The following is a 27,950-nucleotide window of genomic DNA, read 5'->3' as shown; positions in this document are numbered from 1 at the left end:
ATAGTGAACCTAAAATATGTGATTTTTTCCTGTATTTTCTCATCATGTTGGGGGGTTTGATTTTCCTGATACCATGTGTTTTAAGGTATTCTGTGGACGCTTCTACTTCCATTGGATGATCAATGACTTTTCAACCCAGTTTTTCTTGTTCCAGTGTCACATGCAGAAGCCCTGGATATTTTTAAGTTGTAAAAAGTAGATAACTTTCCACAGCTCATTCCTTCCCAGGAGTGACAAATTTCCCACTTGTATACCAACTTATATATAACTTCTATACCAGGGCCAGGATAGGGTAAGGCAAGTGAGCTTTTTGTCTTGGCTGCAAAATTTAAGAGAGTACCAAAAAACTCAGTAATTAATACAAAAATCCATGAAGAACAAATTATAAAAATTTTAAATAAAGGGAAGATCACCAATAGTTCTCTGATGAGCCATACTGGAGCCTATGGCAAAAAAATAAAAGTACTTCACTCACTCCAATCTATCCTAGGTCCCATTCCAGAGTGGGGTGCCATTGCCTTCTCCAACTGTTGAAAGTATTCACCACAAATAAGTTCTTAAGAATTTGTATAAGATCAAATGGAACCTAATCAAACTACAAGCTTTTGTCCAGCAAAGGAAACCATAAACAAAACAAAATGACATACTATGGACTGGGAGAAAATATTTGCAAATAATGAGACTGACAAGGGATTAATTTTGAAAATATACAAACAGCTCCTACAGTTCAGTAACAAAAAAATAAGCCATCCAATCACAAAATGGGCAGAAGACCTAAGTAGACATTTCTCCAAAGGGGACATACAGATGTCCAACAGGCACATGAAAAGCTGCTCATCATCACTAATTATTAGAGAAATGCAAGTCAAAAAATGCAATGAAGTACCACCTTACACCAGTCAGAATGGCCATCATTTAAAAAAATCTACAAGAAATGCTGGAGAGGGTGTGGGGAAAAGGGAGCCTCCAACACTGCTGGTGGGAATATAAATGGGTGTAGCCACTATGGAAAACAGTATGGAAGTTCTTCAAAAAACTAAAAATATAGTTACCACATGGTCCACAATCCAACTCCTGGGCATATATTCAGAGAAAACTCTAAATCAAAAAGATACATGCACCCAAGTGTTCACAGCAGCACTGTTTACAATAGGGGAGATGGAGGCAACCTAGGTGCCCAATGACAGATGAATGGCTGAAGAAGATGTGGGGTGTGTGTGTGTGTGTGTGTGTGTGTGTGTGTACATATATATATATATATATATATATATATATATATACACACAATGAAATATTACTCAGCCATAAAAAATAAAATCTTTGTAGCAATATGGGTGGAGCTAAAGATTACTTATTAAGTGAAGTCACTTAATAAAGACAAATATTATATGATATCACTTTTATGTGAAATCTTAAAAAAATGATACAAATGAACTTATTTACAAAACAGAAATAGACTCACAGACATAGGAAAAAAACCTTATGGTTATGAAATGGAAAAACAGGAGATGGGGAAGGATAAGTTAGGAGTTTGGGATTAACAAAAACACACTACTATATATGAAATAGAAAAACAAAGACCTACCAGCTTCCCTGGTGGCTCAAGTGATAAAAGTGTCTGCTTGCAATGTGGGAGACCCGGGTTCGATCCCTGGGTCGGGAAGATCCCCTGGAGAAGGAAATGGCAACCCACTCCAGTTCTCTTGCCTGGAAAATCCCATGGATGGAGGAGTAGCTACAGTCCATGGGGTCGTAAAGAGTCGGATAGGACTGAACGACTTCACTTTCACTTTCACTGTATAATATAGAGAATGATATTTAATGTCTTATAATAATCTATAATGGAAAATCTATAATGTGAAAAAATATGTATATACAGAAACACACACATATATGCATGCATGCGTGCTAAGCTGCTTCAGTAATATACTACTCTTTGTGACTAAAAAACAGCAACAACTATATATATATATATATATGAATCACTTTGCTGTACACCTAAAAGTATGACAACATTGTAAATCTACTACACTCTAATCTTTAAAAATGTGTGTGCATGTTAGTCACTCAGTTGTGTCCGACTCTTAGTGACCCCGTGAACTGCAGCCTGCCAGACTCCTCTCCATGTAATTCTCCAGGCAAGAGTACTGGAGTGGCTTGCCATGGCCTCCTCCAGGGGATCTTCCTGATGCAGAGATCAAACCCCAGTATCCCACATTGCCTGCAGATTCTTTATCATCTGAGTCGCCAGGGAAGCACTAATTTAAAAAAAAAATTGACCACACAAAAAAATGGAATTTGTGTAAGAATGGAGAGATGGAAATACATTGACAAATTTGGAAGAGGTCTCTCGGAAATTTTGTGGCTCAAATAGATTTTGGTAGGCCTAACAGATAAGAAAAGAAAGAGAAAATGAACGAGAGATATCTTTATGTTTAATTTTGTGGTCAGGAAGAGATATTTTATATTCTTATTTAAGACTGAAAATCCATTAGGTTTCTTGTGCTACTGTGCTCAGTCATGTCTAACTCTCTGCCACCCCATGGACTATAGCCCACCAGGCTCCTCTGTCCATGGTATTCTCCAGCAAGAACACTGGAGTGGGTTGTCATTTCCTTCTCCAGGGGATCTTCCTGACCGAGGGACTGAGCCTGAGTCTCTTGCATTTCTACATCGACATGCAGGCAGATTCTTTACCACTGTGCCACCTGGGAAATCCATTAGATTTCTTACATCTTGGTAAAGTTCAGAATGGCAGATTGAAAAATTTTGCAAGGATAGTAACTAATTAGTAAATAAAGGTGATTATTAAGACCATTTCAATCACTGAGAAGGCAGCATAACATAATTCAATTACTTATGTATTTTTCATCACCCATGTGCTGTTTCATTAATCTGTCATTCAGTTCAGTTCAGTTCAGTCGCTTAGTCGTGTCCAACTCTTTGCAACCCCATGAGTAGCAGCACGCCAGGCCTCCCTGTCCATCACCAACTCTCGGAGTTTACTCAAATTTATGTCTATTGAGTCGGTGATGTCATCCAGCCATGTCATCCTCTGTCATCCCCTTCTCCTCCTGCCCTCAATTCCTCCCAGCATCAGGGTCTTTTCCAATGAGTCAGCTCTTCGTATCAGATGGCTGAAGTATTGGAGTTTCAGCTTCAGCATCAGTCCTTCCAATGAACACCCAGGACTGAACTCCTTTGGAATGGACTGGTTGGATCTCCTTGCAGTCCAAGGGACTCTCAAGAGTCTTCTCCAACACCACAGTTCAAATGCATCAATTTTTCGGCGCTCAGCCTTCTTCACAGTCCAACTCTAACATCCATACATGACCACTGGAAAAACCATAGCCTCGACTAGATGGACCTTTGTTGGCAAAGTAATGTCTCTGCTTTTGAATATGTTATCTAGGTTGGTCATAACTTTCCTTCCAAGGAGTAAGCATCTTTTAATTTCATGGCTGCAATCACTATCTGCAGTGATTTTGGAGCCCAGAAAAATAAAGTCTGACACTGTTTCCACTGTTTCCCCATCTATTTCCCATGAAGTGATGGGACCAGATGCCATGATCTTCGTTTTCTGAATGTTGAGCTTTAGGCCAACTTTTTCACTCTGCTCTTTCACTTTCATCAAGAGGCTTTTTAGTTCTTCTTCACTTTCTGCCATAAGGGTGGTGTCATCTGCATATCTGAAGTGATTGATATTTCTCCCGGCAATCTTGATTCCAGCTTGTGTGTCATCCAGCCCACCATTTCTCATGATGTACTCTGCATATAAGTTAAATAAGCAGGGTGACAATATATAGTCTTGACGCACTTCTTTTCCTGTTTGGAACCAGTCTGTTGTTCCATGTCCAGGTCTAACTGTTGCTTCCTGACTTGCATATAGGCTTCTCAAGAGGCAGGTCAGGTGGTCTGGTATTCCCATCTCTTTCAGAATTTTCCACAGTTTATTGTGATCCACGCAGTCAAAGGCTTTGGCATAGTCAATGAAGCAGAAATATATGTTTTTCTGGAACTCTCTTGCTTTTTTTATGATCCAGCAGATGTTGGCAATTTGATCTCTGGTTCCTCTGCCTTCTAAAAGCAGCTACATTGAGTAATTAACAAATTGACTATATATTATGTCATGATCTGAAATGTATATCATTCTTATTACTAAAAATGAATTGGGGATACGAAATCAACTTTCTTATACAGTTGATTTAGATGGAATTAATACATTTCCACTGGGTTTGGAACAATATGTTTCATCCACAATTTTCTTGATACCCTAGTGTGGCTAATTTTCTTTGATGAGCCCATTTGAGGCAAGATCTTAAAGCCCAGGGCCAAGGAATGTTTTGTATTGAGGGAGCCAAGCTTTGGTGGGTACCATCTGGTGAAGGAAAAAAAAAAAAGGCAGACCGCCATGTGGCCAATCTATGGCCTCTTTGATGGAAGGGTCTCTTATTATCTTTATCAATTTATTTTTAACTGGAGCATAATTGCTTTATAATATTGTGTTGGCTTCTCCCATACAACAACATGGATCAGCCATAAGTATACATATGTCCCTTCCCTCTTGAACCTCATCCCACCCCTCTAGGTTGTCACAGAGCACCAGGTTGAGCTCCCTGTGTTACACAGCAACTTCCCATTAGCTATCTTTTTTACATCTGGTAGTCTATATGTTTAAATACTACTCTCTCAATTCGTCCCACCCTCTCCTTCCCCCACTATGTCCAAACTCTGTTCTCTATGTCTGTGTCCTATTCCTGCCCTGCACATAGGTTCATCAGTACCAGTTTTCTGTTGCTGCTAAGTCACTTCAGTTGTGTCCGACTCTGTGCGACCCCATAGACAGCAGCCCACCAGGCTCCCCCGTCCCTGGGATTCTCCAGGCAAGAACACTGGAGTGGGTTGCCTTTTCCTTCTCTAATGCATGAAAGTGAAAAGTGAAAGTGAAGTCACTCAGTCATGTCCGACTCTTGGCGACCCCATGGACTGCAGCCTACCAGGCTCCTCCATCCATGGGATTTTCCAGGCAAGAATACTGGAGTGGGGTGCCACTGCCTTCTCCACCAGTTTTCTAGATACCATATATATGTGTTAATACATGATATTTGTTTTTCTGGCTTACTTCACTTTGTATATAACAAGCTCTAAGTTCATCTGCCTATAGGGTCTTTTTTAAATTCATTCAACAAATGCTTATTAAGCATCTACTAATTTCAGGCCCTGTTCTAGGTACTGGGTTCAGGAGTGAACAAAATAGACAAAGATCTTGATTCTTATTGAGGTATATATAAGAAATCATCAAAGAGAGATGAGTATAAATGGGATAAATTATTCGATTTAAAGACAGGGAAACAATGAATAGGAAAGAAATCAATTGCCTCTGTCAACTACCTGATTAATTGCAAAATCCAATCCTCACTCAGCTAATTGCCTTCCAGGGTCCACCTGGAATGCCCACACATATAGCACGTTACTATAATGTGGAATCTAAACTGGTTTAGGTTTTACAGCAATGGGGAGTAAAGCAGGTTGTGGAAAATGTTGCCATCTGGGAATACAGGGCTAGGATTGCCAGATGTTGACCAAGAACTGAAATACCCATTTCTGTGTGAATCACTAGATGTTTAAGTTATGACAGTTAGTTGAATTTTTGCAAAAGTACCACTGAGTCTAAAGCAACCCTTCTATAGCTCAGAGACCACGGAGTTTGTAGCCTTGGTCTTAGGTTCAGTTCAGTTCAGTTGCTTAGTTGTGTCCGACTCTTGGTGACCTCATGAATCCCAGCACACCAGGCCTCTCTGTCCATCACCAACCCTCGGAGTTCACTGAAACTCACGTCCATAGAGTCCGTGATGCCATCCAGCCATCTCATCCTCCGCTGTCCCCTTCTCCTCCTGCCCCCAATCCCTCCCAGCATCAGAGTCTTTTCCAATGAGTCAACTCTTCGCATGAGGCAGCCAAAGTACTGGAGTTTCAGCTTTAGCATCATTCCTTCCAAAGAAATCCCAGGGTTGATCTCCTTCAGAATGGACTGATTGGCTCTCCTTGCAGTCCAAAGGACTCTCAAGAGTCTTTCTTCTCCAACACCACAGTTCAAAAGCATCAATTCTTCGGTGCTCAGCCTTCTTCACAGTCCAACTCTCACATCCATACATGACCACTGGAAAAACCATAGCCTTGACTAGACAGACTTTAGTCGGCAAAGTAATGTCTCTGCTTTTGAATATGCTATCTAGGTTGGTTATAACTTTCCTTCCAAGGAGTAAGCGTCTTTTAATTTCATGGCTGCAATCACCATCTGCAGTGATTTTGGAGCCCAGAAAAATAAAGTCTGACACTGTTTCCACTGTTTCCCCATCTATTTCCCATGAAGTGATGGGACCAGATGCCATGATCTTCGTTTTCTAACGTTGAGCTTTACGCCAACTTTTTCACTCTCCTCTTTCACTTTTATCAAGAGGCTTTTTAGCTCTTCTTCACTTTCTGCCATAAGCGTAGTGTCATCTGCATATCTGAGGTGATTGATATTTCTCCTGGCAATCTTGATTCCAGCTTGTGCTTCTTCCAGCCCAGTGTTTCTATTGATGTAGTCTGCGTAGAAGTTAAATAAGCAGGGTGACAGTATACAGCCGTGACGTACTCCTTTTCCTATTTGGAACCAGTCTGTTGTTCTATGTCCAGTTCTAACTGTTGCTTCCTGACTTGCATATAGGCTTCTCAAGAGCCAGGTCAGGTGGTCTGGTCTTCCCATCTCTTTCAGAATTTTCCATAGTTTATTGTGATCCACACAGGAGTTCAGCAAAACCAGAGGGTCTTGTGGGACAGATGGCTCCAACTTGTAGTAATGACAGGGCAGGAAGTTCCTATATTAGCTAAGTCATTATTGATCCTTTGGGTGTCAGAAGGATTTTAATCCATGATTTGGGTAATCTTATGTCTCACTACTTGATTTTAGTATACGTTCATTCATTTGCTCATTGATTCATTCATTAAATCTTAGTAAATGACATTTCTGTCTGAAACATTGGTCTACTCAGCTTAAAAATGGCTCCCGTGTGGTCAATCTTGTAGGTAGGGTCTTCCAGTGCAGTGGGCCTTTGATGGCCTTCACACTGTGAGATACAATGCTGCCTGTGACAATGCTAACCTTGTGTGAGTGCATGCTAAGTCGTTTCAGTCATGTCCAACTCTTTGCGACCCTATGGACCAGAGCCCGCAATAGTCCTCTGTCCATGGGATTCTCTAGGCAAGAATACTGGAGTGGATTGGGATGCCCTCCTGCAGGGGCCCTTCCCGACCTAGGGACCAAACTCACATCTCTTACATCTCCTGCATTGATAGGTGGGTTCTTTACCATTAGTGCCACCTGGCAAGCTCAATGCAACCCTTGAGGAAGCACAAAATATACAGATACATTTGATTAGAACCAGAGGATCATTTGGGGGCTTCCCTAGTAGCTCAGTTGGTAAAGAATCTGCCTGCAATGTGGGAGACTCTGGTTTGATTCCTGGATTGGGAAGATCTGCTGGAGAAAGGATAGGCTTTCCTTTTTTTTTACTCCAGTATTTTTGGGTTTCCCTTGTGGCTCAGCTGGTAAAGAATCTGCCTGCAATGCGGGAGACCTGGGCTGGATCCCAATATTGGGAAGATCCCTTGGAGAAGGGAAAGGCTATCCACTCCAGAATTCTGGCCTGGAGAATTCTGGGTCGCAAAGAATTGGAGCGATTTTCACTTTCACTTTCAGAGGATCATTTGGGTTTCCGTGGTGGCTCAGATGATAAAGAATCTGCCTGCAGTGTAGGAGACCCGGGTTTGATCCCTGGTTCAGGAAGATCCCCTGGAGAAGTGAAAGGCTACCACTCCAGTATTCTTGCCGGGAGAATTCCACAGACAGAGGAGCCTGGCAGGCTATAGTCCATGGGGTCACATGACTTAGCAACTAAGCACAGAGGATTACTTGGATGCATTTCTAAGGCTGGTGATGGAAAGATGTCACTGAACTATTCTACTCTATCTAGAATATCTGCCTGGTGACTTTGCAGTGTGGGTATCTTATCTTTCAGAAGAAAGCATTCTTTTTCATGCATTTGTTCAGTCGCTAAGTCGTGTCCAACTCTTTGCGACCCCATGGGCTGCAGCATTCCAGGCTTCCCTGCCCTTCACTATCTCCTGGAGTTTGCTCTAACTCATGTCCATTGAGACAGAGATGACATTCAACCATCTCATTCTCTGTTGCCCCCTTCTCCTCCTGTTGACCCTGAAACCTTTCTTTCACTAGAAACACCGTAATCTTTCTGCTGTTATGAGACTGTCCTCTAGGTGGCGCTATTTATAGCTCTCAGTCTCCCACGGCCTGCTTGCCTGCCTTCATCCAAAGCAAGGCCACTTTTATTCCTAGCCAGCTTTGCCAGCAAGCACAGAACAGAGGAGCCCCTTCCCAGCTCTTGTAGGAGCTGCAGGGCTTTAGGCGGACTTTTAATTGGTCCTTCAGGTAGCCATCGTGTGCCTACCCATATTTCTTCAGGTTGCTTTGCATGGTGGCTTGGATAACTGCTCCTTCTTCCCAATTCCCTCTAGCAAGTCATTCTCATTAGGAGCCAGGGTTTCTCACTTCACATTGTTGTTTTATGCATGCAGACTGCCTGCCCAAATAGATCATGAAGACTTTAAGGGCTTTGTATGCCTCAGGCAGCTGGCATAGGGCACTGCTTGTGACAGGCACAGTCTGTGAGTTGTTGATGTAGGTTCTGGTATTGTGTTTATTCATCTCTTACTGAGTATCCATTGCAGGCTAGGCACTCTTTTGGATGCACTGAAAACAGTTATGAAAGATAAGGCCTCTACTTTCAAGCAGCTCTCAATCTTGTGAAAGAGAATGAGAAGGAGAAATAGACAGACAGTGGTATTACAGTGGTGCGGTGCCTGGTGTGAAGCAGCCATGCTAGATGATTCTGGAAACAGAAGAAGTGCTTTTCCTTCCCTGGGAGCATATTTTGTGAGTGTGGTTGTGGCTTCTTCATTCTTTGACCCTAGCATCAGTCCTGGAGACTGAACTGTGCCTTTGACTGTTTTTCTTTGCCAGTGCCCAAAGAAAAGGGTTACATGATGGTGGAGGCAGAATGCCACAGAGGAGATGAGTTTTCCATTTTCCTCTGGTGTTCACTGCTCCTAGGATTTTGTGGTTTGCTTTTCAGCCGTCAGTAATTGCCTTCGAATTCTCCAAATGGTTTATCTTCTCACTGTCTATCTGGGGGTGATTTGAAATAGCAGATTTAAGTGGTGTAGAAACATATTTATTGAAAACCTATTCATTTCAAATGTCCCCTTTCCTGTGAAGTCTTCTTCAGTTCTCCTGAACAGAAGGATCCCTTCCTTTTTATACCTTTATAGTGTTACTTGTATCCCAACTTTAATACAAATTGATTTCATTTTCTTTTATTGTAAGTGTTCAGAGCTACATAATGCCCTGAGACTTCAAGCCTGTTGAAGACAAGGACTACATTTTATTCACCCTAGTATCTGTCTTCTTGCACTTTCATCTTAGTTATTTACATATGCTAGGCAATGAATACATTTGTTGATTTAATGAACTAAGACTTTGTAACATGATTCACATTTAGTTGACTATTTTAGCATATTTGCTTGCAGAATATGGTCACAACTTCAGTAGTTCCTACATGGATTTTGTTTGCGTGATTTAGGTTATGTGACTATTTGCTTGGCAAATGCTTTCCAGATACACATGCAAAGGTTTCTGAATAGATCTGGGCTCAGACTTGAAAATTTCCTGTTTCCTTATTGACACTCATATATGACTTTATCATTGTAGAGTGTTGGTTTTCCTTACTTTCCAATTTATTCCCAGTGCTTGAAGGAACATCCTCCTCTTTGTCTAATCCATTCAAATATCTACTAAATGCCAAGGACTGTCCCTGATGCTAGGCATACAGGGGTGATAAAATAGACTTATTGTTCCACAATGTGTTGAAACAATTTAATTCTGTTCATCAAAAAATAGGTCAATTCAGTCAAAATGGAGTACCTGATAGTGTTTAAGAGCCCAGGCTGGGAGACATTTTCAAAAATCTTAGATCTTTGGCTAGGAAATCAGACACTTGAAGATTCCTGACTTTTACTTGATTTTCTAATGTTTTCTATCTCTCTGCAACTCATGTATAGACATATTTAGAGGATGCAAACTTATAATTTTTTTCCCTTGATGCCATTTAAAATTTTGGCATGTTGAATTTCAATATTTAATTAGTCAGTTAATTTTAAATTTTAATTTCACAGCATTCACATAAGGGGGTGAAGCTGGTGAAGTCTGCCCTTTCTGCTTTCCTAGCCAAGGTGAAATTTAATTATAGTCGACTCTTCTCCAGGTTCTGCATCCTTGAATTCAACTAAGGGCAACTGCATCTTCTAGGCCAAATATCCTTTAAATGGGAAGTCTAAAATATAGATCTTATGTCTAGAGGACTTGTTTGATCTAAGTCATGATATGTGTGTGTCTAGGGGTGGAGGTAATGGCAAATGAAAGAAGGCAGTCACACACCTGTCATCTGACAATCCTATATGCACTCTTGACCTGCAGTAATAGTAGAATCATGCCCTCATTTTCCATTCTGGATCAACAGGTTCAGAGACTTCTCAGAAACAACATAAAATGGGAAAAACCGATTCCTTTCTTAAGATACAATTTCCTCTGAGGTTCCATTAAGGCAGAAAGCAGTATGAGTTACACCTCCTGTAGCTATTAGATCAAATAAAATTTGAAAGAGCAAGGATTTTTTTTTGGCTGTCACATGTTACAACAAAATATAAGCAAATCACATTTTAAAGTAAACTACCTCAATTGAAAGTGGAAAAACAAAATACCAGAATGGAATTTTGCTGTGGCGATCCTGGTTGTCCCATTTTTCTTTCATTCTTTCCTTTATCTTTATTTCACATTATTTTGCATTTTCTCATAAGTCATAAGTTCATCTCGGTCTAGAATGGTGAAGTCGACTTACTTGGCTGTTAAATATCGTGTGCCTTTTTCAAAAACGAGAGGACAGCTTGTAAGAAAACAAAAACAACTCCAATGGCATGAAAAGTTGGAAGCTAGCAGGAGGCTCTTGGAAACTGGGCCGCTTTATTTTTCTGCTCAGGATTTAGATTTCTTTCTTTCTTTTTTTTTTTAGGATTTAGATTTCTGTCTCCAGGAACTTTGCCGATAGTTTCACCTATTAAGTTTCCCTTGCGCCTCTGCGAGACAGTGACAATCCCGTGTCCTCCCCAGTCGCACTGCACAGTTGAGTGTATATTATTTTCTACGACTCAACTTGGATCAGAGGTGACGGGACATACTTTCTAACCGAATGGCGTTTTAGAAATAGGAACGGGAAAGAACACTGAACTAGGCGAAGAGCCGCCCCACGGATCTGCTCAGCGCTGCAAAGCGGCAGGCGGGAGGCGCCAGCGCCGAGGCTGCCTTCGGGGGAACCGGGCGGGTGTTCGCGGGGCGGCGAGTGCTGGGGGCTTACGGGGCCGAGATCCCCGCCTTGCCGGAGAAGCCGCGGGCTGCTTTCCGGAGGCAGTGGGCAGCCCGGCTGGCGGAGGCCGCCATATTCCCGGTTTACCACGCCCGGGCGGCGGGCCGGCAGCGGCAGGTTGGCTGCGGCCCCGGCTGCGCCTCGGCGACCCGGCCCCGCCTCCCGCCGGGGGCGGCCGTGACCGCTGAGCCCGCGGGCCCGACCGAGGGCGCGGGAGCGGGAGGCGCCCGCAGAGCCCGAGGGGGCCGGCTCAGCGAGGGAGCGGCGCGAGCGAAGCGAAAGCCGCACTGGGAGGCGCGCCGCGGCGGCTGCGAGCCCAGGAAAGCCTTCCAGGAGGGGCCGGGCGGCACCGCCTCCCTCTCCCCTCCTCCCGCGCCCATCCCCTCCCTCCACCTCCTCCCTCTGCCGCCGCCGCCTCCCTCCCGGATCTGTGCTCCAGTTCAGAGAAAGAAGAAAATGTGTGTGTGTGGCGAGGGGGAGGGAGAGCACTGAGCAGCCGCTCTGCGCCTGGCAATCGGGGCCGGGGGTGGGCGTCTGGCGGAGGCGGAGGAGCGCGCGGCGGCCGGGCGGGCGGGCCGGCGAGCCGGGTTTGCGCGCGGGCCGGGCGGTGGGCGCGGGCAGGGCCGAGGGCGCCCGGGAGCCGTGTCAGGCGGCAGCTAGGAGCCGGCGCGCCAGGCGCGGGGAGCCGTCGGCGACCGCTCGCTGCGGGGACGCCCCGGTGGATGTGCTCTCGCCGCCGGGCGCACGGCTTAGGGGAGCCTCGGCGGCGGCGGCGGCGGCGGCGGCGCGGGGGGCCAGGCGGGCCGCCTGTTCCCGGGGAAGGAGGCGCGGGCGTCTGAGCGAGGCCGGGCGCGGCGGCCTTCCCTAGCGCGCCCCCCGAGCCAGCGCCCGCGGCCGCCTCCCGCGCCGGCCTCGCTCCTCCCGGCAGCCAGAGCCGCCGGCAGCCGCCGCACCCCCGGCCCACCTGGTGGCCCCGGCCGTGGCCGCGGCCCCCGCGGCGGTTCCCCAAGCTCGTCCCGGACGCGCGCCCGGGCGGCGGGGGCTCGGCGGCCACCGCTGCCTCGGGGGAGCGAGGGCGGGAGGGTGTGTGTGCGCGCGTGTGAGCAGGGGGTGCCGGCGGGGCTGCAGCGGAGGCACTTTGAAAGAATGACTCTGGAGTCCATCATGGCGTGCTGCCTGAGCGAGGAGGCCAAGGAAGCCCGGAGGATCAACGACGAGATTGAGCGGCAGCTCCGCAGGGACAAGAGGGACGCCCGCCGGGAGCTCAAGCTGCTCCTGCTCGGTGAGTACCGCCGCGGCCGTACGCAGCGGGCCCTCCCGCCGGACCTCTGCGCCTCCTGCCCACCACCCCCAGTCCCCGTTCTGCGGCCCCGGCCCCAGGGCGCGGGCGGCTTGCCCCTGCCCTCCCCGGGCGCGGCCCCGGCCACTACCCGCACCCTGAAGGGCGCGCGCGCGCGCGTGCAGACGCAGGCACGCGCAGAGGGGTCGCGGCTGCTCTGCCCGGGGCCTCGGCTTGTCCCTTTCGGTAGCCCTGAGGGCTGTGCCCTCGGGGTGCGCGTTTGTCTGCTGTGCATCTGCTGAATGGCAAATCGCTTCGGGGAGAAGCGCGGGTGGGAAGGTGGGCAGGAGGGTTGAACTTCCAGTGTCGTGGCCGCGGCGCCCGGTGGGGTGGTGGCGCGGAGAACTGTGTGTGCGTGTGGCCTTAGGTGTCAAGCGGAGCCAGGGCGTGCGGTGGGGTGGCCTGTGTGCGACTTTTATCAGTGCTTTGAGGGGTCGGGAGCGAATGGTGGAACGGTGGGCAGACTCGCGGCTGGATTCTCCAAGGAGTGATGATGAGGGAGCCGAGTGGTTGGCTCTCTGAAGAAAGGGGGCTAACATATTCCGCGAGCGGGGAGGTGAGCATATATGTGTGTCACACGAGTGCTGTTCTCTAGCCACCAGACCCCCGAAAGGAGGGACCCAGAAGAGTTTCTTAATGGTGACAGGCGTGTTTCTTGTCTCCACCATCCCTTCCAGATAAAGATGAGGGATACGGGAGGGTTGTGCTGTGTGGTTGTTGACAGCGATGGGTATCTTTTGTTTAATGTGGCAACCCAGATGTAGGCCTGAATTCACAATAGTTGCCAGTACAGCCTCTCAATTACTCTCATGGAATCAAATAGAAACCTTTTGTTTAAAACGGACAGCATTTTAATATCTTTGGAATCTGGGCTAGGAGGAAAACGGGAAGTGAACAGCAAAAAATGTCCCTTTAATCTCTAAAAAATAACCCACTATTCTGCCTTCACATTAAGTTAGCAAGAAAATGCCATTCTCCACTAGGAATTTTATTGATTATTATCTCTGGGAGAATGTTCAGAATCAACGTTCAGGCCAGCGCGACATAACTCTGAGCTATTGTGTTAGGAAGAACAGCTTTGCAGTAACAGGCCTGAAAAATGTCTGCACTCGTGTTCCGGATATTTGCGTGTATAATAAATAGGTTTCTCAGACATTTCTGGAGGAGAATATTGTCAATTCTGATTTGAGAAGCATGCATTTTCCTTCTAATCTTGAGCATTCTGTCTCCTGGTTCAAGGAACCAATTGCCTTTGGGAGGGAACTGCTTATGTACTGGATCCTTTACAAGAAGGAACAAAACATAATGATCACGAATAGTTACAAATGGTTAATTCACATGCCATGCTTAATGTCTTCATTTTGAAACCAGATTAGATAAATGTGCACATTTATAAAGAACAGAAGGCAAACCCTGGATAAAAGGGGCGGGCTTTAGGGAATGAAGCCAGGGAAGGGGAAAACTGCAATTGCAAAAGGAAGATCTTTTTATTTTTTATGTTTATTCTCATTTTGAGCTACTTCTCATGGCTGAAAAGGTGTAGTTGAATGTTTTCTGAATTCTCAAGATTGAGAAGAAGCTAGAGTGGGTAGGAGACACGAATGGAGTTTAAGTGCATGATTAAGGGGAAAAGCATGTGTTTTAGAAAGACTTGAGGATGGTTTTTCTTTTTCTTTTGCCCTGTGTAGAGTTTGTTTGTTTGGCTGTGAATAGGGCGTTTGAGGTCTCTCAGGCCAACCCCATTGCCTGAAATGTGGCAGCTGTGGGTTCCTAGCAGCTGAATTAGAGCTCAGGGAATTTGTCTGTCTGAGGGCCTAGGTTTGAATGTCTAGAAGGAGGACTTTGGGGGAAATACCCATAGATGGATGCTTAATTACATACTGTGGACTTAAGTAACATATTATGCTTTAAAAAATGAACTTGGAGATAATTTTATAAGGACAAAAATCTAAAGTAAAACAATTTTACCACTGAAGTGGTAGTGTGAAGAACTTTTTTTCTCCCCTTATTAGATTTTTGACTAAGGTTTAATACAGCCTCACCCCAGCCCCCTAATATGGCCTATTAGAAGGGGTAGAAAAATAGGACATCAGTTTAGCACCTACATTTATTAGCACTTTAAAACTGTACAACTTTTTGTTAGAAACCCAATCCCTAGACATCACGTAAGGTTTACTACAGCTTCATGTTCTGGGCATGTTGCTTTTGTAAAGTAACTACTGCAGTACCTATACTATGTAGTCAGTGCTGTATACTCACTGTAGATTTGTGTGTGTGCTCGTGATTGTTGAATCCAGGAGGGGAGTGATGGTTGATTTGAATCAGGGAAGGTATCAGAAGGAGTTCCTTTTGAGGAATGTCTGATGTGCTGCTTTGATGAGTGCACTGAATCTTCATTCATGAGGCCCTTCAAAAGATTCACCAATATTTTTAACTACTTTATTTAAATTAAGGGATCACCATTGTATTTAAATGAAATTCAATGTAAAATTATTTTCAAAGTAAATGTTAGTTCAAAGCATGACGCCATTTTAAGGAAAATGGGTGTATTTGGCAGGAGCCCCTTGTTAGTTCACATAATTAGCTAATTTTATATTGTGAAGAAATTAACAAGAGAAAATAGTGGTTACCTGCCTAGATGAAAGCATGGCAGTGAAATCTGGGCTGCCTTGATACATATCCAGCAATTATGCCAATATGTTTCAAATTCTATGGTACTTACTTATTTTTGATGCTTATTTTTTAAAAAGTGAACTCAGAAACCTACTGTCATAAAATATATTAAATTTTGAATTGTTTTCTTTATTCATTTTCTGAATTCATTTCTGTTAGTGTTTATTTTCTTAGATCACTCAGAAAACTGTTTGTAGTCTACATAGATATACAAGAGAATATTTTAATCTGAAGTTTTTATATACTTCTTAGATGTAATATACATTACTTCCTTTAATTAATATTTATAAATATTAATTAAATATTTCTATTGGTGGCACATAGGTCACTATTTAATATAATCTGTCCTTAAGTCTTTATAAAACAAGTGCCATTGAATATCTGCTTCCGGTCAACGATATTCTTCTGAAAATTTCGGCTTCTTAAAGATACGTTTTTTTCTCCCTTTTAACATGTTCTTCTTTTACATTTTTAAACTCTTTACTCTTCAGATCTTAATCATCAAATAGAAAGATTTAGCGAAAAAGATTTTGCTTTTTTTTTATTGATTGGATTCCACTTACTGAAGAGGCAAAGTTTAGGCCAGTTTTAGATGAAAGAATATATGTTCTTGCTCTTCTAACTGAATTACAAATGTGGTTGGAAATTTTTTTCCTATTCTAGACTGGAAGCTTAGGAGGGTAGAAACAGATTTCTCTGTTGCACACTATAAAATCCCAGCTTCTAGCACAATCTCTAACTCATAGAGTGCTCTCAGTAAGTATTTATTAAGTAAGCTTCTTTATAACCTAATAGAAGTTGGGACCATATAACAATGAAGACATTATAGAGACATGGAGAAATGTAGAGCTTTTATTCTGTGGCAGAGGAAATCATCACCTTTGAAAATAACTATGTGTAACTCTTTGAGCCAATTGATTACAAATTAGTTTCGGGATCAGAAGTGTTAATGTAAGATGTTTTATCGCATAGTGAACCAGTGTATTACAGTTCTGTGCTGGTTGCATTTGGGAATGATAACAGTCATGTTTAAAATATGAAAGTTTAAAGGAAAAAAAAATCATACCATGTCTTGATTACTTTTTTTTGTATAGAAGCTAGCTTAACCCTCTCATCTTTTTGCCATCTACTTTTCTCCATGACACATTCAGCAGAGTGAATTTTTAAATTCTCTAGAGCACAGGTGGTGACTGAAGAGATTTTTACAATTTACCTATATATAATTACATGAGAAGAACCACAGTGGTTAACTTTTAGGAATTGTAGAAAGAATGATTTTAATTTGAGCAATATACATTTGTACTGAAAACCAAACAGTTACAGAGCAGGAAGGTACCTGGAAGGTTGGGAGTGTTCTGACAAATTTAGCATATGTGGAGAGTTCATTCATACAGGTCTGGGTAAAAACACCCACCCCACCACCCCTCTGTAGAGTTCACTGGCGCAAGGATGGGGGTGTTGATTGCCCAAGTTAACCTAGAGGTTAGTGGCTGTCTGTCTACGATGGCTACTCAGAACTGCAGGAAGAAGACTTCCTTCTAAGCAGCCCTAATAACAGAATCTCCCTGGAAATACCATAATATGGTGATTATGAGGCTGCTTTAAGATCAACCAATTTTATTTTTGCTACTCTTTTAGTTTCCAAGTGTTGAATATGTTTCTAAACGTCAGGATTTGTTTGAATGCATTTCCTCTTTTATTTTCTTTTTTATTTATTTATTTTTGGAAACCAAGTATTTATAGTTTGTATCTGAAGAGTGAAGTGGCAGTGTCCCTCATTAAAATCAAAACTGGAGCTCTGACCAAATAACAAAGCCTTCAGAGTAAGATTTTTGCTTTGAACCATGTAGATTCATTGTCTGGATCTGCCATATAACTGCCAATCTCGTACTTATGTATTAATGTATTGTTTCTTCATATGGAAATTTTGGGAGCAAATTACAACCCTACTGAACAATGAAGCTATCTAGTATATATCTATTCACATATTTTTAGGTAAACTTAGGAAGGAGAATCAGAATAATTTAGTAGCCATTTTGTTACAAATAAATTTTATAGCCTCTTTTTCATTAAAAAAATCAAACAACCCAGCTGCACTTTATATGAGATGGCTTATGTTCAATTTTCAGAGATGCCTATTAAATATAGTTATGATTTTTATTATAGATGAATTTTTAAGGACCTTAAACAGCTTTTGCAGTTGTGAGACTGCGTGCTATGCTAAACTTAGCAGTAAAAAGGAACACATTTTTCTTCATGCTCCAGGCAAACTTATACTTGAAAAGAAATGAACAAGATTTGCCAAGGATGATTTTGATTCCAGCATTCATATTAGTTTTTCTTTAAGGGGAGGTTACTAGTTCTTTCGGTATTAATGGAAGTATGGATTGAGGGTTATAGAGGGAAAATAAGAGAGCTCAAAGGGTACATCTTGAAAGAGAGAGAAGCCATTTTAAGAAGGTTAGGATTGCTTTCTCCCTGAGAAGGTGGAGAGAATCTGTTTTCTCCAGACTGTCTGTCTTGGGTTGAGGGAAATGCAAGTATTTGTAACAACAAATTTTAAGTCTAATTTTCTGGTTGAAGGGGGAGGGCAGTGACTTTTCAAAGGGAAACTTTTATAATGGCTTTAAAGCAATGTTATGATCTCTGCAGAATTAATCCTAGGGAAGTGTGAAATAGTAATAGAAGGAAAAATGTGTGATTGTTGGTAATTAAATCTGTGGCACTAACTGACTACAGTAAACAGTGAGTGAGTTCTCGTTCTGCCGGATGGAGTACCATTAAAGAAAGAGCTATTCTCAGACCCAAACACTATTTTGTGTGAACAGCTGTTACTAATAAAATTATAGGCAGTTGTTTGACAATCACCTATGATTTGTTACCTTACCGATATGTAAAAAACCTGTCTGATTTCTTATCTGTCATGTAATAAAAAGGAAAAAAAGGACCTAAATATTCTGTCATAAATGAGTTCATAAATCTTAGGTGGTCATGAATCTGGGCTTTATAAACAAAATAAACATCCATATCAGTGTGGAGAACCAAAGACTGAATTTGCTAAATAGCTTTGGGGTTGACCTTTATACCTAGCCATAATTTCTGAAATCAGTGCAGAATATTTTGTTAAGAGCCTAATATTTCAATTTGAAGAACAAAATTAGTATTATTTAAAAATAGAGTTATCAAGATCTTCAGATTCATTTATTTAACAAACACTTGCCAGTTTTGGGAAAACAAACATTTCCTCTAAAATTTCTTTTTTTTTTTTTTTAACCAGATGTACCATAAGAAAGAACAGTTGCATACAGGATGCTGGTCAAATGAACAGATATTAAGCACCTACTGTGTATAAAATAATGTGCTGTGTGACACACCCTTGTTTCTTATTTGCCGGCAGGAAAGACTACAAGCAATTTTCACAGTTCTTGTTGTTTTACAGTTGACGCCCTCAGCCTGACATGTCCTTCTGGGTGTTATCCTTCCTGGGGCTGGCTTTTTGATTGGCTCTTAATACAAAGAAAAAGACAAAATAATCTGAAGGCCATTCTAGAAGCTTCCCGGGGATTACACAACTGGGGAAGCAGATGGTCTTGAGAATTTGAACTCCTGAGTGATATATATTATTTCCTCGGAGCAGTCTTATCTTTTTTTTGCTTTTAACTGTGAGAAACTGTTAGTGACCACTTGCCCTGTGTTTCTAACTCAAGTGGAAGCTGTATGTGTTTGTTAGTTGCTCAGTCGTGTCTGACTCTTTGTGACCCCATGGACTGTAGCCCCCAGGCTCTTCTGTCCATGGAATTCTCCAGGCAAGAATACTGGAGTGGACAGCCACTTCCTTCCTTGGGATCTTCCCTACCCAGGGATCTAACCTGGTCTCCTGTGTTGCAGGCAGGTCCTTTACCATCTGAGCCACCAGGGAAGCTACATGAGGACAAAGATAGTGGCTCTTGTTTCTTGGTAGCTCTGCGAAGCACCTTCTCTTGCTCTGTTTACGGTCATTCTGGTATAACTGGGGACTCAGTATCTGGGAACTTGTGGATGTAGGACGATGGGGGCAGGGTGGGCAGCTGGGTTCCCAGAAGCAAGCAGAGCAATTGGAGGGAGTGAATTTAAACATCTTGCTTTCTTCTAATGGGTATCATTGATTTGTTCTCCATTTACCACACCTCTTTGTCATTTTGTGGGCCACTTGGGGCATGGTAAAAGAAATTCTGGTTTAAAGGCAAAATCATTTTTGTCTCTATGCCTGCTTCTCATTCATTGTCTTAGGAAAATGATTTAGTTGAACATTTTCATAATTGTTGCAGGTTGATAAGTCGATCGTAGTTTATCCAGCAATTCGAATGGAAAACTGTTACACAGGTCCTTTGACATTTGAAAATGCTACACACCTTTCTTAGAGGATTAATTTTGGATTGTGAGCAGTTTGACTGCTTTGAAAACAAAATAGTTTTTTCAAGGAAGTGTGTGATGGATTGTGGTATGGTCGGAACCAGAATGTTTTTAACGCTATTAGATTTCTGAAACCTCACAGAAGGGAACAATAATTGATCCACAAATTAAAGAAAAATAGAGTGAGACTTTTTGTCTCTGTTGCAGGAAGTAGATAGTGATGTTTAGAAATATGTTCATGTATCTTTCTGAGAGATAGCCTCATGTTTTTTCCCCCTTTGGAGAACTGAAATCATGAATTAATTGCCTCTTTCCAAAATTTGATACCCCCCCCCCTTTTTTTTCCCATCATCATCACTTAGTAAATAATTGAAGAGAGTTTTTCTTTTGCCTTTTTTATGGTTTTAAATACTTTTTTTCCCACGGTTTTCATTTTTACTTTATGTCTTTTACATTTCTGTTTGGTAAAGAGGTGGAGGGTTAATGGTGGCTTTTTCCATGTATTTCCTGATGACTGCTGCTGAGCAGTTGTTTCTAGAGAGAAATGCAGCAGTCTCATCCACCCGTTACTCAGTCTTCCAGCTTTTTGCTGCAGGCCCCCCAAAAGACCCTTCCATGGTAACCCACCCACCCATTTACTCTTATCACAGCGTTCTTAACCAAATGCAAGGAGGGATTCTTTAGATTCTCTGGTGGGTGCATTTCTTTAAGATTTAGGGAACTTCCAAGTTGGTACTTCTTTGAAACATCATGTGGCTGTGAGCTGGTGAGAGGGGAAGTTGGGTGCTTTAATGCATTAAAAGACACTTGCGAATGTGCTTTTGGGAGATGATTAACTTTCTGCAGCAACGCTGTGGTCTGCAAAACAAAAGACGTTATCAAACAAAATGTAAAATTCTCCATTTCCAGAGGGCGGGGACTTGAGATTGGTGTGCAGTTACCAGCAGAAAGCTAGCGAGCCCAAGCTGGATTATCTATCACAAGCCACCCGGTTTCAAAATAAGATGCAGTGCGTGTGCTAGAAGGGGAGAAGGAGCTGGGGTCCTCTGTTGGGTAATAGTGCATCTTCTGCATTTGTTGATTTGAATGTCTTCACCTCACTTACTTGAGAGCTTTAAAACATCTCTTTCTGTGTTTCTTTCCCCAAAGGGACAGTAGCTTGAGCAGCAGCCTTTGCTTTCATTATACCTAGCCAGTCTGAGTAGGTTTTTTTGTTTTATTTATTTTTTAAGGTAGAGATGCAGTGAAATTTTCTTGCAAGGGGAACTGATATTTTAAGATCTACACTTTTCAGAGCTCCTTCGTTATATTATAGGTTCTTTCTGCAGATGGCAAATGCAATTTTCCTCTTGTCCTAAAGAGCTGACCCATTTCCTTTGACTTGTTCTAATAATATAGGATGACTTTAATTCTTGTTCCTGGTTTGCCCTTAAAAGAATGCTGGGGTACTTGTTAAGAGTTTAACTCTCTTTTTCTCTCTGACTCTTGTTGAATACCAGTAAATAATCAAAAACAATGGCACCCTGGCTTTGTAAGAATTTATTTGAGCAAACCATGAAATACTCCTATGGCTCTGCACGTTGCTGTAGTCATGAGTATCTTTTCTAAAGCCCGTAACTGAAAGGCCATCGAGAACTCCTACCCTACCACTCAGAACTAACCCAGGGGTGTTTTGTTCCTTTGTTCCTTTACTGTTTTTATAGAAACCCACAGAATGCAGAGATTGGACCATATCTAAGGGCTCTTTGAACTTTGAAGTTTTCTTTGCTTCCCCTCTGCAGCTTTGGCATCTCAGCCACTTTGCAGCCCCTCTCTTACCCCTGGACAAGGCTCTTGAGACTCCACCTCCCAGGAGTGATCAGCTACCATGGGAGGCATAGCCAGGTCAGGTGGGCTCCCCCTGGCCACTCTCACTCTCTTCTCTCTTCCCCACAGGCAGGCACAGACGGCTTTGGGGAGTTCTGGGCCAGAGCTGTGAGGCGACGTTAGCGAGTCTGCCTGGAGCTGCCCTCGTGCTGCCTGGCACACTGCTGATAGTTTCACTGCCTTCTCAGGGAGTGGTATCAAAAGCCTCCTGTCATATCAGCATGGGTCTCTTGCTTCCTGTAGGAAGGGCGACATCCTAGGAGACACGGAGCTCAATGCTCCTGAGCAGCCCTGCTCAGGCCTGTGTGTGTGTGTTCTTAGATAGTCTTAGGCAGCTACCTTGGACTTCCTCCTCCTCCTCCTTCTCCACTGACATTTAAGTAATGCTTTTCATTTGCTTGCAAGGAATCTCTGCTGCCCAAGTGCATTTCTGCCCTTTTTCAGTGACAGCAGGTTGGCTTTTTGACCCTGAGCACTGGGAGTGCCTCCCACACCTTAGTGGAGCAAGTTGGGGGATGTTTCATATTTGGAGCCAGTGGGTCCTTTTTCCAGGGCTTTCTAGGAAAGATTTAGAGTTAACCCTTGGATGGACCACCTGTGTCCTTTTCTTCTTCCATTAATGGTATCCATTTTTTCCTTGGGGCTTTCATTGAAACCAGAATAATAGATAAGGGTTGACACATTCATACTATGAAGTAAGACATTTCATATTTTTAAAAAATATATATGTGTGTGTGTGTACATATACATAATTTGGCCTCTGAACTGCACATAATTGTCATGACCATGATGAGAGAAACTTCCTGGTCCCTTGTCTGCAATCTGAAGAAAGGGCTCTGTGACCGAAGAAGGAGCAGCTGGACTCAAATCCTAGGTTTGGAGAAACACTGTTAAAACAGCCCAGACCCACTGGAGGTGCCAGACAGGCTCTTTGCATTCCTTGACCCTATTTTCCTCCTGGCCTACGGCTGTCTCATTATCTTATCAGCTCCAGGCTCACTTTCCTTGATTTCAGATTTGGAATGAGACAGGTACAGGGAAACAGGAGAACAGCTGCAGGTGAGGGAGAGTGATGGGCGATATTGAGGGGCTTGGCAGGGCAGAGGATATTGCTGCTTGTAGGAGTGGGGTAGCCAGGTGTTCCTTAAGCTCTGGAGGAAAGGGAGGAGAGCAGAGAAGAGGGGCTCTGGGCTGTGCCTTGACTTGACCACACCAGTCAGGCCAAGCCCGACCAAGGCAGCTTCCACTTCTCAACTCCACTCACTCAACTCCCTACCAAGTTTCTGCACTGTCGTCACCTCTGCCATGCCCTTCCTCTCCCAGATCGTGGGTTGGGAGATGAGCATGTGTAGAAGTCTGGGTGGCATGGGAGGCGTTTTTGTTTCATGCACTCTTTGGGTCCTTTTGCTCCCAGAGGTGGTTAGATAGCTGAGGTCAGACTGTGTCCTGAGGAAAACCATTCACACATTAAAAGGAAGAGGTACAACCAGACTCCTCCAAGTATTTTTGTTGTTGTTGTTTTTTCCTTGTTAGGTGGTTAAGGTGATAGAAATGCATCTATTACTGTATTGAGAACTCTGCTAATCTGGTGATGGGTTATTAGGACGTCTCTTGCTTAGGAAATCTTTCCCAGTGGCTTTCTTCTCCTACAGTAGAGTGCCTTTTCAGTTGCCCGAGGCAGTAAGATAAATTGTATCAAGAGATATTCTTGCCAGTGGATTCTTGCTTGGGTGGAGTGATGTAATATAGAAGTCGTTTGTAATTTTTAGCTGAGAAGGGCACCTGTGTATTGGTTGTGTTCTCTTAGGAGCTGTTCACATTCTGGGCTGTCATATCCAAGTCCAGGGAATAGATCACTCAGGGTCCCTAAAGTCTGTTTACAACCATCATGCAAAATGGGCTTCATTTGTCCATAATATAATTAAGTGGATTTCTTGATTCAAAATGTAGGCAAATATATTTTGAATAATTTGAATAATTTTGAATAATTTGAGAGCAGAGCTAATAAATGCTGAAACAAAAAGATACTTGAAATCAGCCTCTATTTTTTATTAGAGGCTGATCTAATTCTAATCATTCCCTGTGGATTAAGAGGTAATGAATTAACATAGTATTGGCTTCTCTCGAGCCAACCTTGGGCCAGACATGGATTCTAGAGGTGGCAGGGCGTTGATGTGTTCAAGGAGTAATGAAGGGGATAACCTCTGCACATCCTGTTATGTGTTGAAGTCACCATCTAAGATGATGTCTGAAGCACCTTAGAAATGCCTAGAACATTTGGGGCACATGTCAACTCTTGTAATGAGGCGTCTCCTTGGTTTCCCATCTTCTGGTCAGAGGAGATACCTGTATCTTGCTTGATCAGTTTCGGAGAAATGATTTATATTTCCCCATCCATATGATTCTTGACAAAGGATTGCATTTTAATGGAGGAAATCATTAGACTTCATTAACAGTTCTTCAGGGAAATCTTGACTCCAATTACATTTTCACAGAAGTCACCAGATACGTCGTTTGAGAAACACATTTTCTGTAGGGCTTTCCACTCCAGACCATGCTTATGATGGGAACAGGGATTCTTGTCTAGGGTTTTTCTAAATCCCTAGAGTCTGTCTGTGAATTGCTATTCAAATTACAATGTATCCTTCCCAGAATTAAAGTGTTATGCATCACTAATACAGAATCACATCATAATACAATGATTTATTTTTTTCTATTAAAAAATATTCTTTCTTTATATATCTTCAAGCAGTATGCTACTGCCTGAATGTATATTGCTTTTTATTCTCCTTTAAAAATGAAATAATGAAAAGCATTTGAGAGATATATCCTCTGATGGTATGGTTGCTTAAGGTTTAATAATGAAACAAACTATTGTATTGAATAGACAGTCAAAGTTTGAGTCAAGGAGTACTTTTCTTCCAAATAAGAATTTTCTTACATGATTAAGAATTACATTTTGTTATTTTCATGGCCTTTGAAATGACTGTTCATAATATTTTTTTGTTGTGTTTTTCAGCATTTTTGAAATTTTATGAATAATGCAGTAGTTTATTAGACAAAATATGAAAAATGTTTTAAAGTTTACTCATAAGTTTAACTAAATGTACCATTCTGATGCAAAAAAACATGATTTTTTTTTGTTCTTTGTATATTCCTTTCTAGACTTTTATTTTCATGTTTCTTGTATGGATATAATCATACTGTACAATTTAACATGTTATAAGCATTTTCTGTGTGCCTATATAAACTTCATATTAATATTTAGAATTGGTGTATAATATTCTGTTAGAAGGTATATATTAATTAGCTTGCTTGCTCTTTTTTTTTTTTTTTTTTAGCATTTAGGTTTCTCCCAGTGTTTCAATTTTCCAGTAACACTGTAATGAAGTTCTTGGCATAGATCTCATTTTTTTAAAAACACACACAGTTGCAGACTTTTGTTAGAATAGATAAATAGAACTGTTAATTCTAAGTTAGAGGACATGAAACATTTTACAACTCTTGATTACATACAGCTTAAACATATTCTGAAATGATCGTGTACAATTCGCAACATCATGACTATTATAATAAGATTGTAATAAATTAGTAGGCCTGCACTTAAAACGTGCACTTATTTGATCACTGCTAAGACTGACCATTTCCTGTATGTTTGTTTCTAGTTGAATTCCTTAGTTTGTAAGTTGTCTCTTCATTTCCTTTGCCTGTTTGTGAACTCTGAGCTTACAATGAAATTAGCCTTTTTCATGTTTACTGCAAATAACTTAATTCCCGTCTGTTGTTTTTCTTTTACTTTGTTTTGTATTATTTAATACAGAAGTTTTTAATTACTTTGAAGCCAAATCTGGTGATCTTTTGCTATTCTTTTTTAAAATAAAAATCTTAATCTGTTTTAGATACTCCACAAAAATCAGATTTGCTGTTCTTGTTATGGATGCAACTCGATTGAATATAATGTTTACACATCACTGTTGTATGGTTCTTTTTCTTTCAAAATGAAAATGAAATGCATACTCATAAATTTACAGCATCCCAGATTATACAACATAAGTTGTTCTGTATGTGCTTGGCTCTTTTCATCTAGTAATATGTAATAGATATCTTGCCATTTAATATAAATCTTTTGTATCATGTTTATAGCTTTTTGGTGTTGCAGTGTGTTTCTTTGTTACTGGTCCAGTGTATTAGGAAACATGCAGTGGTGCGTTGCTGATAGCTTGCACCTGCTCATCAAAGCCCGTTTTATACATTTCTTCTCAGCTCTGCATTCACTGACTTCATTTTGGTAGCTTGAAATAGCCATGATTGGGGTATTCATACCACAGAAGTAGGTTAATATTTCGAATAAGAGTTCTCCCTTACCCACGCCTGCAAAACTAGTTAAAAATTTGCCAGCACACCACCCCTGTATGCCAGCATACCTGACCCCTTGTTAATATATATTTAGTTTGAGGCCATTAAATTTTTTTCAGAATCACTGCTCAATATTGTAGGGGATCCATCTTTGTACATTTATATGTTCAGATAAGTTCCTCAAAGTTGTATCATTAGTTCAATGATAGGCTTATTTAACATTTTGATACACATTACCACCCTCTGCCTTTTAGAAAGGTTGTATTGGTTTATTTCCCACCTCTAGTTTATGTTAGTAACTGTTTTGGCACATCTTATTATCTTTAGATTTTTATTAATCTGATGGGCAAAAAAAATTCTTGCTTTTATTGAATTTCTGTTATAAAGTCTTCAAATTCTTTTCTAAACTGCCTATTTACACAAATAACTAACAGGTGCCTCTATCTGTTATTTAGTTTAGGTTTCAGGTTTACTTTAGGTTTAGTTAGATTTTTTAAACCACTTTTAGCTTCAACTTTAATAACTGAGATACTTCTAGAAAATTGACCTTTTTATCTATGGAAGAATGGAGTGCCCTAGGATGAATATCTCCAAGGGAAAAAGAAAATAGAACTGGTGAGGTTTGGCTGTGTGCAAAATTGTACCATAATACAGAAGCTTTTACTTGTAATGAAGTCCAGTTTATATTTTTTCTTTTGTTGCTGATGTTACATATTGCTAAATCCAAGGTTACCAAGATTTACCTCCATGTTTTCTTCTATTGTATGCGTGTGTGCATGCTAAGTCGCTTCAGCCATGTCTGACTCTTTGCAACCCTATGGCCTGTAACCTGCCAGGCTTCTCAGTATATGGGATTCTCTAGGCAGGAAGACTATGCCATGCCCTCCTCTGGGGGATCTTCTGGACCCAGGGATCGAACCCGCGTCTCTTATGTCTCCTGCATTGGCAAGCAGGTTTTTTAACAAGCAGCGCTATCAGGGAAGCCCCAAGAGTTGTATAGTTTTAGATTTTACATTTGGGTCTTTGATCCACATTGAGTTGATTTTTGTATATGGTGTGAGGTTGGGTTATGATTTCATTCTTTTGTAAGTGGGTATGTAGTTGTAACAGCATCATTGGTTGAAAAAACGTTCTTTTTCCATTGTATAGTCTTGATACTCTTATTAATTTATTTTTGCCTTATTTTTTTTTACTTTCTTACAAGGTGGCTCAGATGGTAAAGCGTCTGTCTACAATGCGAGAGACCTGGGTTCCATCCCTGGGTCAGGAAGATCCGCTGGAGAAGGAAATAGCAATCCACTCCAGTACTATTGCCTGGAAAATCCTATGGACAGAGTCCATGGGGTTGCAAAAAGTTGGACACGACTGATCGACTTCACTTTCACTTTCCTACAATTAGTATAGGTTTATTTGGTTGTAATTTTAAAATTTTCTTGAAATTCTTAGATTATTTTAACATTTTATTGATTTAAATTTGAAGTGTTTAAAGCTTTGAATTTTTCTGCTTGTTACTACCTAGTGTTCATATCATTCTTTTATAGACATTCTAAATTTATGATTTTTATCTTTGAACCAGGATTAAGACAGTTTAAAATTTCCCAAGTGGTTGTGATTTTTTTTTTTAGCCCTTGTTATTTATTCCTTGTCTTACATCGTTTTGATAACAGATTGTGGTCTGTATTGTTTTTACTTTTTGAAGTTTATTATAGCCCAATACATAGTCAATTTTTGTTCTATGGATACATGTATATATTACATATAAAATAAAACAAATATGTTGTGTTATT

General features: G+C 41.7%; 1 protein-coding gene across 1 annotated transcript in view; it reads left to right on the top strand.

The window, feature by feature from the left end:
- Positions 1 to 12,106: 12,106 nt before the first annotated feature.
- GNAQ (G protein subunit alpha q) overlaps positions 12,107 to 27,950 on the top strand; it is a 321,449-nt gene continuing 305,605 nt past the window's right edge. Inside the window, exon 1 of the mRNA XM_040257650.1 lies at positions 12,107 to 12,819. Coding sequence (XP_040113584.1) covers positions 12,684 to 12,819 — 136 coding nt within the window. The 5' untranslated portion in view covers positions 12,107 to 12,683. The remainder of the gene's footprint in view (positions 12,820 to 27,950) is intronic.

Source organism: Oryx dammah, unplaced genomic scaffold (genome assembly GCF_014754425.2).
Source record: "Oryx dammah isolate SB20612 unplaced genomic scaffold, SCBI_Odam_1.1 HiC_scaffold_1, whole genome shotgun sequence".
NCBI lineage: Eukaryota > Metazoa > Chordata > Mammalia > Artiodactyla > Bovidae > Oryx > Oryx dammah.
This window is presented reverse-complemented; position numbering and strand designations above follow the sequence as displayed.